This window comes from Euprymna scolopes, chromosome 2 (genome assembly GCF_053919585.1).
Source record: "Euprymna scolopes isolate OS-2025 chromosome 2, ASM5391958v1, whole genome shotgun sequence".
Lineage (NCBI taxonomy): Eukaryota > Metazoa > Mollusca > Cephalopoda > Sepiida > Sepiolidae > Euprymna > Euprymna scolopes.
This window is the reverse complement of record NC_136483.1, coordinates 192,786,046-192,800,583: the sequence shown is the minus strand read 5'-3', so window position 1 is coordinate 192,800,583 and position 14,538 is coordinate 192,786,046. Positions and strand designations below refer to the sequence as shown.

The 14,538-nt window shown below is 32.5% G+C and overlaps 1 protein-coding gene across 1 annotated transcript in view; it reads left to right on the top strand.

The window, feature by feature from the left end:
* The window catches only part of LOC145300456 (uncharacterized), a 62,889-nt gene that overhangs the window by 38,177 nt on the left and 10,174 nt on the right, over window positions 1-14,538 (top strand). The window contains exons 3-5 of the mRNA XM_080144484.1: window positions 5,315-5,464; window positions 7,973-8,048; window positions 9,085-9,903. Coding sequence (XP_080000610.1) covers window positions 5,375-5,464; window positions 7,973-8,048; window positions 9,085-9,903 — 985 coding nt within the window. The 5' untranslated portion in view covers window positions 5,315-5,374. The remainder of the gene's footprint in view (window positions 1-5,314; window positions 5,465-7,972; window positions 8,049-9,084; window positions 9,904-14,538) is intronic.

Genomic DNA, 14,538 nt, shown 5'->3' with positions numbered 1-14,538 from the left:
TGTGTTAGAAGAATTACTACTACAATGGAACTAACAAGAACAAAAGATGATTATTGCAGACAAGAGATACCTAGTGATCTTAGTCTTGAAAAAAACAAAGCTGTAGGTAGGAGGAAAACAGTCAGTAGAAAGAGTTTCACAAGCCTTCAGTTGTTTTAAAGAAGCTTCTGGAATATAGAGCTCTATTACAATGAAGTATCAAAATAGTGAATTGATGGAGATCACTAGACCAACGAATGAAATTAGCTTTAACAAAGGAAACAAGAAAGGAGTGAGACTAACAACATGCCATCTGTGTAAATCACAAAATGTCGCATCAATAGCATTTGGAATTTATTTTAAAACCACTCAGTTTTGGAGATATGATGTTTGATTGTGACATGTGTGGCAGAAACAGAAGTTTTTAAAACACCAAAATTGGTTGTTGTGTTGTCACAGTATAAAAAAAAAAAGAATATTTTTGTTGGAAAGGAATCAAAACTGAATATTTTGCATTTTCACTTTGCCAAAAAATTGAATGTTTGACTGAATCATGAAATCCGAAATAGAATCGTTTTTCTTTTTTTAATGCCATTTTAAATAATAAATAAAACAAATTGTCCAACACATGGCAGCATGTAAAACAGATGTTAGACCAAAGTTTTCAGATAAGAGTTGATAATTTGAATTATTCAAACTACTATTGTTTTTTTGTTTTTTTTTTTTTTTTTTTTTTTTTTTTTTTTTTTCATCCGCACTGATATAGCCTCTAACCATTTTTTTCAAATACATCCTTTTAAACTTGGAAATTTTTATCTTGAATTCTGAGCCCATATGAAAATTTCAACTGAACCATTTATGTAGTCCACAGAGGTAGATTGTTCTCATTCTGTCAGCCATGACCAAATAAAAGTGTTAATTTTCATGTTATTTTTAGTTATTTAATAAGGATTTATTTCTTCTCCAGAAGACTGTCACTTACAATTGATCATTAATCAATGTTCTCAACCACTACACAACGGGTTTCATATGGACAATTCTTGTATGAATTTTGGAAGTCTCAATCCTAATCTAAATTTGTAATGTTACTATACACATATATATTAACACTACTACCTGATAATGGCTGATGGAATAAGAATATTTTTTTTCTTTTTTTCTTATTATTAGGATTTAAAAAATTCACTTCAATTATTGATCATAATTTGCATTTTGATTTTTATCAAATTGCTAGAGACTTACCTTAGTTTTTTGTCATTATTTGGCTACATTTTATTTCTTTTTATATATATATATTTACAAGAGAGTCTCCACTTATCATAAGTTAAAAAGCCACTCGAGGATAAGGGTTAATGAATGTAAGGTGTTAGTAGTAATCGTTAATCATGTAGATTAGATAGAATTTGGATTATTTAAGGGGATGGCTCAACAAGAACTTGTTTACATGGATTTGAAGTTTTTGTGAAAGTTTGGCAATGGGGGTGGACCATAGATTGGAGCTCAGATGAGCACTTACCATGAAAATAATGATAGAGTAGACAGGCTTGCATTGTCTCTTCTGTGGGGAAGTGGTTGCAGGGAAGAGAAAAGGGCATCACCTACTAGGTTTTGAAGTCTGTCAAGGTGAGATAGGGCACACCGAGTAGCTCCTGCCCAGATGTGGCAACAGTATTCCATTTTAGGACTACTTGGCTCTTATACTGATAGAGGATTGCATCGTCAGTGAGATACCTACTCTCACTTCATATTTCTATTTTATTGTTCTTTTTTACTCTATTTTTTTCTTGGCAGTCAATTTGTAATTTATTTCCAACTGAACACTCACCTTTAAATTGATGATTTTTGTAGGTTTTTGGATCTGCTGAAAACGAGTATCACATTTAAAACGGGTACTGACAAAGTTTTCCTGATATTAAGACATTGGTTTTTCCAATGTAATACATGATGATCTTTGATGGTCGCCATGTTTTGTTTTTTTTTTACTTCAAACAATAAGATAACTTTATACACATGTGCATTTTTTTTTTTTTTTTTTTCAACTTGAATAAAACAAAACAGCGACCAATAAAAACCATTAATACATTGAAAAAACCAATGTCTTAATATCAGGAAAACTATTTGTTGGCATCAGCTTTAAATGTGATATTAATTTTCAGTAGATCCGAAAACCTATTTTAAAGGTTGACTTCGAAATAAACTGCAAATTGACCTTCTCGTCCTCTCTTCATCTTGTCTTGCTTTACTTTCCAGTGTTATGACAATTCTCTGCAAACTAAAAATGTTAATTTAGTTGTGAAGATTAAGATTTCAAATGATTCATAAAGAGGTAGCCATGGCCTTTTCATCATCGAGGCAATTATACATACAAATTTTTAGTTTCATAAACAAAAGAATCAAAGAAAAAAGGAATCTTACTTTCGTATTTTGTTCATAAAAATTTTTTTTTTCAAATATGAAATGTGGTGAAAACCTCAATTTTTACTGTTTAATACCCTTTAATCTATGGCATAATCACGTTGAAACACTGGTTCTTGCCAGATCACCAAAGTTGAGCAACTATGAGCCTGACCAGTACCAGATGGGTGACCATTTGGGAATGCTAGGTGTTATATATACCGTGTCGGGATGTAAAAATTTCCAGGTTGGTATCTGGGGGTGCACTTAATCCACTGGGAGAGATGTACCCTCAGTCTTCATTAAGTCAGTCATCTAGGAAAAGGAACGCTCTGATGTAAAACCTGAGGTCTACTGTCTGCTCTGTTTTGTGACAGCCATTGCATCAACTGAGATTAGCAATTGTACCAAAAGGTGTGGTTGGTTCTGCCTTCCCCACTATAAACAAATTATCTGTGTGGATTTCTGAACTTAGTTGTTGTGGCGGACCTCATAAACATCGGAATTGATGGGAGATTCATCATCAAATTTACTGATTGTAAAGTTTGATCTTGTCAGGTGCAAATTATCTCCTCTTTTAAAAAGTGTAATGCTACAGGCAGATCCGTCTGAAAAATCAAATTAAAAAACAAATATTTTTTTTAAACAGATGCAAAATAAACAGATTTCAATCATAAATTGAATAGTAACTATTTGTCAAGCCAGTAGGAATAATTTCCTCTTAAAAGGTTTATTAAAAAATATATTGAGTTTTATTTATTTATTTTTAAGGAACCCAACATCTACTTTCTAGAAATAAACCTACTCTAAGATTAACCTATGTACAAGAGAGTATCACACTGTTTTCAATATCAATGAGTGCTCATGTAGAAGACATGTATTAAGGCAAAAACACATATGTACTCCTGTACATAAATATACATATTTGTTCAAATCTACACATATACACATCCATATAAATTATTTTTTTTAGTATTGGATTTTTTATTTTCACATTTGAATTCTTTGGACTACTGTTCTCATTTTGAGTATTCTTTCCATAATATTTCGGTTGATGTAACCTCCGACCTTCTTTAGGTGTATCTTGCCAAACTCATGGAATCTTTCTGTTAAACTCTGAGATTTGCATGGAATTTCAAATGGGACTGCTTATTTAATCCACAGGGGTAGCATGCTCTTGTTTCATCAGCCATGGCATTCAAAATAAGAACAGTAGTCTGAAGAATCCAAAAATGAATTATTAATCTTCATCTCAAAAAATCCAGAAACATAATCGATTTTTTATATCCATTTGTTTATTTTTATTTTATGATATTAGTTATTGCTATAAGAATTAAAGCTGTAAGTGATGTTTCTGATATAAATATATGAAAACACTTGATAGCAGTTCTATTTATATTGATTTCTCTTTAATAGTTGGATCTCTATTTGGTGACCGTATTATAATTTTTATACAGAGTGGAATAATAAAATTGTCACCCTAGAAAAGATTACATTATTCCATTATTTTTATGAAAACTGGTTTTCTTTTTTTTTCTTTTTTTTTTGTTGCAGATCATCTACTAGTTGATCAGTTGCGTACAAATCCCAAGAGCGATAGGAGCCTTCTATCATGTCTGTAAGTGACACAATGTTCGACGAGCAAGATCGGAGATACACCACTGTACAACTCATGCTCTCTACCAATCCAAGTTATGACAACAGGATTATTGCCAGTACCCTCAAAATGCCTCACTGGATTGCGACAAATAATAGGGACATACCCATGGTGATGAAAACAAAGTTTCCGGTCACGATTATGGTCTTAAGTGAGGGCCACATCATGCCATCTCGCATCTTCGAAGTCGGCTTGAAAGTCAACACCAAAGTGTATCTGGATGTGCTGAAGAGTGTGGTGATCACCTGGTACAATCAGGTGGCTGCTGGCAGACCCTAAGTGTGGCAGCAGGACTTGGCACTGGTCCACAAGTCCAAAGAGACTCTAGCTTGGCTTCAGAAGGAGTGCTACGACTTTGTACCCTTCTCTTACTGCCCCCTCCTTCCCCTGACCTGAACTGGCAGAACTACTTTGTTTCGTCATACGTCGAGAACATCACCAACATGATCTCCCACAACACCAAAACTAGCCTGATCGCTGCCATATGCTGAGTATTCGCCGAGCTCCCGCTGGCACTTGTGGAAAAGGCATGCTCCCCAGTTTAGGCTGAAGGCGGCTACATTGAATAGATGTCAGTTCTACTACATAATCAAGTTACCAAATTGCAAACGTTGCTCAAGTATCAGTCTCTTCATGATGAATTGCCAAACCAAGCTGAATAATTTATAGTTGCCAAATCTGCAATTAAAGAAAATAGTTATCAATTTAAAATTTGCTGCCTCCAGGGTTTTCTGTTCCAAAATGTCGACCCATGTCTCCATCTAAACTGAGCATGATACTACAAGATTCAGCAAAAGATAATATTCTTTGCCAGTTTTTTTGCTTTGTGGAATAGTCTATCAAAGTTAGTGACAACGTCTATCTTATTCAGATTTAAAGTTATCTTGCACAAAACATTTAAACGATATATAGATATACATCTCTTATGAATATCCTTTTTTTCATGGCTTATTGCACTTTGTTATTTTGTGCCAGTAAATTTGATTTGAATACTATAATTCTATCATAAAATAATATCAAGTTCTGTTAGAGATTATTTTGTTTTTGCTTTTTTTTTTATTTTAAGCCTTCCTTTTCAAACAACTAGCATGGTGGAAGGAGTCCATCTTCTTTGCAGCAACCTTGGCAGTGTCTGCAATAATTTAGTTTTTTACTTTTCTAAACCACTTCATAATTAGCAAATATTAAATCTTGAACACAAAGAGCATGTTAATCATATGTACATGTTGTTCTCACTTTGTTAAATTTTTCATCTGTAAACCAAAGCATCATCTCTCTTTTCAGGTGTATGATGATTGTACAGTTGAATTATTTCAAGTTGTAAATAGTACAGATGCGAGTTGAATGCGTTACATTCGTAATGACAGATTCTTTCAAAAGGAGAATATGATATCCACTCAAGTTGGAACTCAAATGGTATTTAAAGCCGTAAAGGTAAGATTAAAAGAAAAAAAAATGGAATCTATTAATTTGCCACCAGAATAAAAAAATTTGTGCAATATTCCATTCACCTATTTATCTTCATATACTGCTTATTGCTTTTTTTTTTCTTGTTCTTATCCAGAAATCCCCCGTATATTAAAAGAACAAAAATAAAAAAAAATCTGTATGATGTACATAACCATGACAAAAAGGAAATATCTATTTTAAACGATAATTGAGAATTCATAGGCATTACAACAGAAATCTTACATTTGGATTATTGAGTTATCTCCCTCTTTGTTTTGGGGTACTTGTTTTTAGAATAGTAAACAAGACGTCTGCTTTTCTGTTATTCATAAATTTTGATTTTCTTATTTAAAAATAAAACTACTGATCAATTTACATGATTTTTGAAATATGATATTTTCGTTTTGTTATATCATACAGATTTTTCTTTGTTTTTTAATATAGGAGAAATTCTAGACAAAAACTCTGAATTTTATCGCTATTTCATGCATCTACCCATGACTTGAAAAACATGCATCTTCCCTTGACTTGAAAAACAAATCTATCAAACACAGATATGTTATATTAATACAAAGATGACTATGCTATCATCAAGTAATGGAGTCACAAGTGCAGGAGGAAACTGATGTTAAATTTGTTAAAAGAAAATTTTTGTTTATTTTATTGTTTCTCCTAGATTTTCAAATTGTTTTTCTTTGACGTCACTTGATTCAATCTTGCTTATCGATGGTGGATGTATTTAAAAATTGTTCGTTTAGTTTTTCAAATGCATTCTAAAAAAAATTAAAATAAAGCTGGCAGAAAAAAAAATAGCAACTGCCTGAATATTTAATAAAAAGTTGCATTTCAAACCTGATCTTCCCATTTTAATGAAATAATTTTCATCTTTGATTTAATCCAAACCTTAAATCAATTTATCTGAAGTTGAAAATCCCAATCTTTGATAGCTCAGTGTTCAGTTACATTTTTAACATGTTGAACTTGATTGTATTCAATTTTCAACTTGAATTGAAAATAACTAGAAAGCAGTAATTAAAATTTATATTCATATTAATCAATTTTTTAAATTTTATTTTATTTTATTTTATTTATTTATTTATTTTTTTTTACTTCTTATAGTCACCATTCCTCAAGGCCCAGAGGCCACTCAAGGATAAGTATTAATGGGTACTGTAATGGAAATTTGATAATTAATATTAGAGAACGGCTCTTCAAGAACCCGTTCACTTTGGACTTGAAAATGATCATGTCATAGTCAGCCGGGAAGCAATTCAATGATATTCTGTTCCACAGATGAGCAGCTCTAGGAGGAAAAACTCTGATCATAGAATTTTCATTCAGATTTAGGCACAGATACAGAAAATAAGGAAAAATTGCTGATTGTTGTAGCTAGTCAGGTGTTTACCATGAAAAACTTACCAGGGTTGAGGTAGGGCATAAAGTGTAGTTTTTGAGATGAGGATTGATAATTTAGATTATCTAAACTACTATTCTCATCTTCTTATACATTTCACAATGCTTTAATCTGTATAAACTCTGACCATCTTCAGATGCATCTGATTGAATTTAGGAACCTTTTAGTTGACATCAAGAACCTGGACAGAGTGGAATGTGCTCTGATGAACTCCTTACACTTGTACATCCTCAACGTACCCTCTCCCCTCTCCGAAAAACCAGTCTAGCAGCAAGATCCCACCCCTTCACTGTAGAGGTCGTTAGATGTCGGAAAGCCTTTTATTCTAATAGTTTCTTCCTTCAAACTGTTAGGCCTTGTGAATTCCCTCCCTGCTTCCTGTTTTCCTGACTGTACTAATATACAGAAATTTAAATGTCATGTGAACAAACATTTTGCTTATCTTTTTACATAGTCCTTCTAGACATGATCCCAAATAATAGCTTCTTATGTTCAAGTGGCAATATGACTTGTTTGTTTGGGATGAACAAAAGTTTAAAAAAAAAAAAAGGAGGTTAATTTTAATATGAATCTTTTCCATAGAGATAAATTGTACTCATTTTCCAAACCATATTGCTTGAAGCAATGAATGAATCCCTTCCAGATGACTCGCATTTAGAACCGATTATTAATCAATGCAGGCCATATCTCCATGGTACAATTCACATGGATATATAGTCTAATGCTTAAGTGTTAACAATGTACAATTCATTTTGCTTATCAGTTCCATTACACTTTGGCAAGTTCAGTTAACTTAATTCTTAGCTTCCAAGACCCATTTTTCCAAAATTTCTTGATTTAACTATATATTTTGTTGAAACATATTTACTTTTAAATAAGCATATACAAGTTTATTTTGTTTTGAATTAAAGAGAATATAAATATGGACAACTGGTAAAAAATGTACTTAGTATGTTTTCATGATGAATTTTTAAAAAGTTTTCTAAACTATTCAGCAGCATTATTTTTGTAAATAATTGTGCATAAATACTCTTTTGAGTGATAGAAATGATTTCTTTGTTTCTTCTTCTCCTATCAAGGATATCGGTTCAAATACAGAATTGATGACCAGCTTGGGTGAGGCTGAACCACAAAACCAACAAATCAAAACTCAAGGTAAAAATGAGAATGAAATTTTTTACTAAATACTATCCCATCTTGTATATTCATCTGATAAATAAAGTAAAATCAGTCTCTTTATCGTTTCTTTTTTATTGATAGCTTTCTTTATATAAAATCAATATTTGATTCAGGTTCGTCAATTGTTTTTGTGAATCATTACAGCATATTGTTAAGAATAAAATGTGATTTAATTTAATTCTGTTTCTGAACTTTTGAGATGAGTATTGATTATTCATATTATTCAAACTACTCTTCTCGCATTATTTTCACAATGTTTTTGGAGATAAAACCTGATCTTCGGTTGTATCTTGTTGAACTATTAAATCTGCACAGAATTCTGCAAGGAACCATAGCATGGTGAATAATGTGTTTGGTAAAATTCAGTTGTAAAAGTTACACTTTTCTAGAGGTTGAAGGTTCAATCTTCAGAGCTAGCAAGATTTAAGGTACAATTGCAAATCATTTAGGACTTCTATCCAGTATCGGTTGACATAATGAGAGCCTGCTACCCCCCTGGATTAAATAAAGGATCCCATTTAGAATTCCATGCAGATTCCTGAGTCCGACAAGATACACCTGAAGAAGGCTGAAGGTTACATTGACTAAAACATGTGAATAGCACTGAAGATGGGAACAGTAGTCCAAAGAATTCAAATAATGTGATTTATTTAATTTCTTTCAGAAAATACTTTGTCCGGGTCAGAATTATTAAAATGGAGTTGGGGGTAACACTGTTCATCCATACAGAGTTTATTTTCCTTTGATTGTAGGGGCGGAGGAACAAAACCAATTGCAACTAAATAGACAAATCAAACATAAACTGAAATGTTTGCTAAATATTGTTAAATTGCAGAAAGGGTTATGTATTTTATTAATGACTGAGTGGATGGCACTTTTTTATTGGCTGGAGGGAGAGGAGGATACCCTTGTATGCTAAAAATTTTGATTTATTTCACAAAATTGAAATCTTCATTTTTTTGCAATAAAACTGATAATTTAATATTTAAAAAATTTATATTTTCTCTTGTAGAAAATCCATGTGAAAAAATTGTTAAGAAAAGAAGTCATTCAGAAAAAGATAATGAAACTGGCGCCTCATCACATGATGACGACAACAATGATGATGATGACAATGATGGAGAAGAAATGAAATTAAAGAAAAGAAAAGAAAATGTTAGCGAAATCCCAAGCGAAAGCATCGCAATGGAAACGGAAGAAACATCGAGAAGTAACTCTGATGGTGGCCCTAATGAAACTGCTGTGAAGATACCAAAACCATCTCTGCCGAATACAAGGCAGTCGAATAAACAGCGTAAAGATGCGAACGCCGAGACGGAATTTTACTATTTCTTTGAGACTCGCCAGGTGGATGTTATTGAAACCAAAGGCACGAAACTCTATAAATGTGATGTTTGCAAAGGGGTCTACCGCTATGCATTTAGCTTGAAACGTCATTTCTTAAGAACTCACATCAACTGGAAGTATTTGTCCGAGGCTGACATTTCCAACTGTATGATTAACGTTGTGCAGCAGGACATGGTGGCCAAACGGCAACCGGTGCCGACAGGGCGGAGGGCTAAAAATAGTTCCTCACAAGCCAACAATCGTGCCTCTTCCAAGCCAAATTTTGTATCGAACAGTGTCAGTCATTCAGAACTGTATCGCTGTAGCTTATGTAGTGACCTGTTTGACTACATAGAAGATCTGGTGGAACACACTCATCATCACATGACCTCTCCACCATCTCTTGCCGCAATGGTCCCCGTGAAGACTCAACTAGTTTGTGCAACATGCAATATGAAATTCACTTATAAACAGAATTTCATCAGACACCAGGCTGTCCACACTGGTAAGTTCATCTTCTTTATAATGTACGTGTGTAAGGTTTGTAGAGGAAAAAAACCTCAGTAAAGTGCGCAATTATAAAGAAAATGTTAACGTAAGAGCATAATATATATATATATTTATATATATATATATATATATATATATATATATATATGCGTTATAGAAGATCAGAAAAATATTGGTACCATTAGTTTCAAATCCAAAACAAAAAAGACCCGTCTATGATTGCCTATGTTGGATTTTCCTCAGCATCTATTTAATATATTTATATATATATATACTTTTATTATGCATATAGTGAAGTCAGTTTTTTAATTGTAGCTTTATTTTTACAAAATCAATATTTGATTCTGATTCGTTAGAGCAAGATGTTAAGAATAAAATATAATTTGGTTTACTTCCTTTTAGAAAATACTTTGTCTCATGTCAGAATTATTGAAAAAAGGGGCTTAACTCAATTTATCCAGGCGGTCACTTTCCTTTGATTGAAAGAGGGGGAAGCAAGCAAAACCAATTGCAACTACTCAGCAAAAATGACTGAGATTTTATAGACAAATCAGAAATTAACTAAAATTTGTGCCAACTTTTATATATTATAATAAAATAAATAAATATACTATATTTGTGCATTTCATTCTTGTACTTGTTCCGCACATAATGGGAGAGATTATTTATGCATAGGTATAGTGACACTTCCTTGTGTTTGTGTAACATTTTTCTTTTAAAGCTTTCCTGGCTTTTGCTTTCTCTCTCTATCTATATATCTATCTATCTATCTTCATTAGCAATTGGAAATAAAATTGTTGACAAATTATTACATAATTGCATTAAAAATTTGCTCTAAATATTGACCCCATCCCCCCTCAAATAATTCTGTTCCTGATAACATCCCAAGAATGAATATTAAAAAAAATGTATCCATATTAGTCTGAGGCCATTTTGAAAAAGAATATATCAACTTTGTGGAATGGTCTTACGTATTTCCTTATTTTTAACTGGACACACTCGGACAAAGTAAAAGTTTTTTTTTAAATAAAAATAAAAAGCAACTTTCCTTCTATTATATAAAGAGCAGTTGTCTGTTTGTCTAGCTAAAAATGAAAGTCTACAAAACAGGAATCCACAAAGTTGATATAGTTTTGATCGGCATTGCACCGAGCGAATAATATCTAAAATTAAAAAAAATAAAAATTCATTCTTTGATGGTCAACTAGGCCAGGTTTTTTCAGGGGAAGTCAGTTTTTCAACCATTTCCAATGTTAACAGTTTATATAAATGAGATGTGAATGACTTACAATATTTATTATTTTCAGTGGGCTGGGCTGAGATGAAGGAGGGGTAGGATACGTAGTAACAGAACATGGACACGTATATGCATATATGTTAAGGGGAAAAAATTCTATATAAAGGATAGAGAAGATGATCATGTTAGAGATGTGGGTGATGTCACAGTCATAATGTGAGGACATGCGTGGCAGAAGAATGAGAAAAGAAATGTTGTTAAGAAAAAAAAAGGAGTCAAGTTATTCTTTGTCTTGGTTTCCTTTGCAACATAGACTACATACAATGTGTGGGTCTCATGTGTAAAGGTGTACAGCGTTACAGGTAGAGGGATGTAGAAGAAGGGGAAAGAGAAAGAAACAGATTTAGATTGAAATTGTAATATAAAGATGCTACAAACACTTTTAACCTTTTCTATTTTGTTTTTTATAGACTGGCAACAATGGGTAGTTATATAATAAACTAGCTGGCTGTCGGACATTGCCCACTTATAAAATACACTAAATATATTTTCATTTATGCAGATTTTGTATTTATTATATTATAGAGCCAAATCTCTATTTAATATTATATTCGCTAAGCAAAAGATGCATGCATATCAAAACTTGACAAATTAATGAAGTTAAACATATAAATGTATATTTGCGCATTCTTAGAGAATGTCAAACTATGCCTTTCAAATTCTAATTTTTCAATTTTGAACTCTTAGCTATTTTTCTAGCTAAAAACCAAATTGAATTTGTTTTCCTGCTTTCCAGCTGACTATAATATTGTTGTCTTCAAGTCTAACGTAAGCAAGTTTTTGATGAACCGTTCCACATAAGTTAACAAATTTACCGAATTTCCATTATTAACGCTTACTATATTGTCCAATTTCTACTGTACATTCTTTAACCCTTATCCTCGAGTGGCCTCTTGGCCTTGATTAGTGGTAATGCCTATGTAAAAAAAAAAAAAAAAAAAAATTATGTAATCATGCCCATATTCTTTTTAAGTTAACGAGTTCTTATTCTTTTGTGCAGTCAAAGCGGAAAATATTCAAAAATTAACATTATAATTATATGATTGTTTCTGTGCTAGAAAACAAGTGCTTTCAAGAATCGGATATTTTAACATGCTAAAAGAAATAAATGTGATTAAATGATTTACTTTAGAATAGCTGCACCATTCATTGTATGAGCAAGTGTGTTAACCATGCTGAGAGGATCTTATTTAGTCTTGAAATATGTGGTCTGAAATGTTACCGAAGACACAATGTTAAAAAATTAGTACAAACCTGTTCTGGGGTAGTCGGAAAGAATGGAGAAGAAAGAAAAATAATGGCCACTGTTCTCTTTATATGGCTACGAGTTTGTCATGTGATATGCAAATGAGATGCTCTGATTAAGAATAAAAAATGCCTGAGTTTTGAGATACTGGGCAGTTTAGCTTTGGATGTTGAAGAAGCAAGTCTGGTAAGCAGTGAGTCGCATTTTGAAGTCGAACATTTAGACAGCAAGTGTTGAACGTTACTATTGAATTTTTGACAGCAGAGTGACGAGTGGTGGAGTTGAATTTATTGACATCAGAATCAAGAGTTGGACAAGTAACACTTGAGTGCTTTAAATTACAATCTATTTCAACAAGCTACTGGTTTGCGGGCTAGAGTAATGGAGAAGATGTTGAAAGTAAGCAGTGACATGCTAAAAACTTTCAGTGGAGAAGGAAATCTAATAGCCTGGTTGGCAAAAATAAAGCCGGTGGCAAAGCTGCAAAAATTTCATGACATTGCAAGCTTTATATCGTTTTTGGAAGGTGACTCTTTAGCAGTTAACAGAGGATGATCAATGAGATGCAGAAAAAATAGAGGTTAAGCTGAAGTCTGTGTTCACTGAAGTAATTTTTTCCGCTTATGCAAACCTGGTGAGAATGCAGTGGACGGATAAGGCAGTAGATGTGTGTGCGACCAACATTGGCAGAATTAGCTGGATTTGAGGAAACAGAATAAGAACAAGTCATGAGGCTCACGGCCACACGGACCCCAAAAGTGGCAGCAGTTGCAAAATTAGAATCTAGAGAGGTTGATGAAACACAGAGAATAAGAAAACCATTTAGTGCCAAATGCTATAATTCTAAGAGTCCTCACATTGCAAAGGATTGTAACGCACCACGTATGATAACTTGTTATGGATGTGGCAAACCAGGGCACTATGCAAGATAAACAGCATCTTGGAATTTGGAATATAGACTTTTAGTCATATATATATATACGCACATACACTACCTCTCGGAGAGGAACAAAATTAAAAATAAATTTTCAATGAAATTAGAAAACCTGATTTATCAAAGACATTTGCCAGAAAGTTTGTTGTGTAAAATACACTACATATATTTTTTCCAACTTTCATGTGTTATGTTTTTAAAGACATCATTTTGGCTAGGATTGAGTTACAATATCTGTTCTGTACGTAGTGTAGGAGTGATTTACAGTTCTGTTATGGGGCATAATGGTTCATATTTTATGAATTGGATTAAAGTTCAATCCCAAAGGTCCTGGGTATGACCTTAAACTATATCTGATGGTGAGGCCCCCAGCTTGTGGGCTTTGAGGAGTGTGGAGCCACCCCTTAATTGCCATTGCTCCCAGGTCCACTCTGACCTGGTGTGGTAGTACCTGTTAGAGTCCCAGCTATGGGTTAAATAGAAACTGACTTCAAACAAAAAAACAAATATTCTATTAAAAAAAATTTTCTTCTGAATCATTGGATTCGGCATTAAATAACCTCAAAAGGGTTGATATGCCGTAAAAAAAACAAAACAAAAACAAAAAACACAACAATCAATCCCAAAGCTTTAAAAATAAATTTTCAATAAATACTATTTAGTAACAATTTGGTAAAATATTAGAGAAATATTTGCATTATTTTTGTGTGTCACTTGAAATGATTTTAAAAACAATTTAAAAAAAAAAAAAAAAAAAATTGGGTTCTTGTTCAGAATCCCCCCTATATTAAAAAGCACAAAGAAAAACCTGTATGATGTATGTACCTGTGACAAAACGAAAATATAGTAATCCAAAAACCATATAAATTGATCAAGTAGTTTTGTTTTTAAATAAAAAATCAAATTTTATGAGTATCTTAGAAATGACTGCCTTACCCGCCATTTTGAAAAATATCACATGAAACAAAGAGAGATAACTCAACAATAATTCATACTTATTAGATTTATGTTGTAATGCATACAAATTTCAATTAATCGCTTCAAAATGATTTTCTTATTTAAAAATAAAACTACTCGATCAATTTACATGATTTTTGGAATATATTTTCATTTCATTACAAGTATGTATATTATTCGCATTTTTCTTATTGTT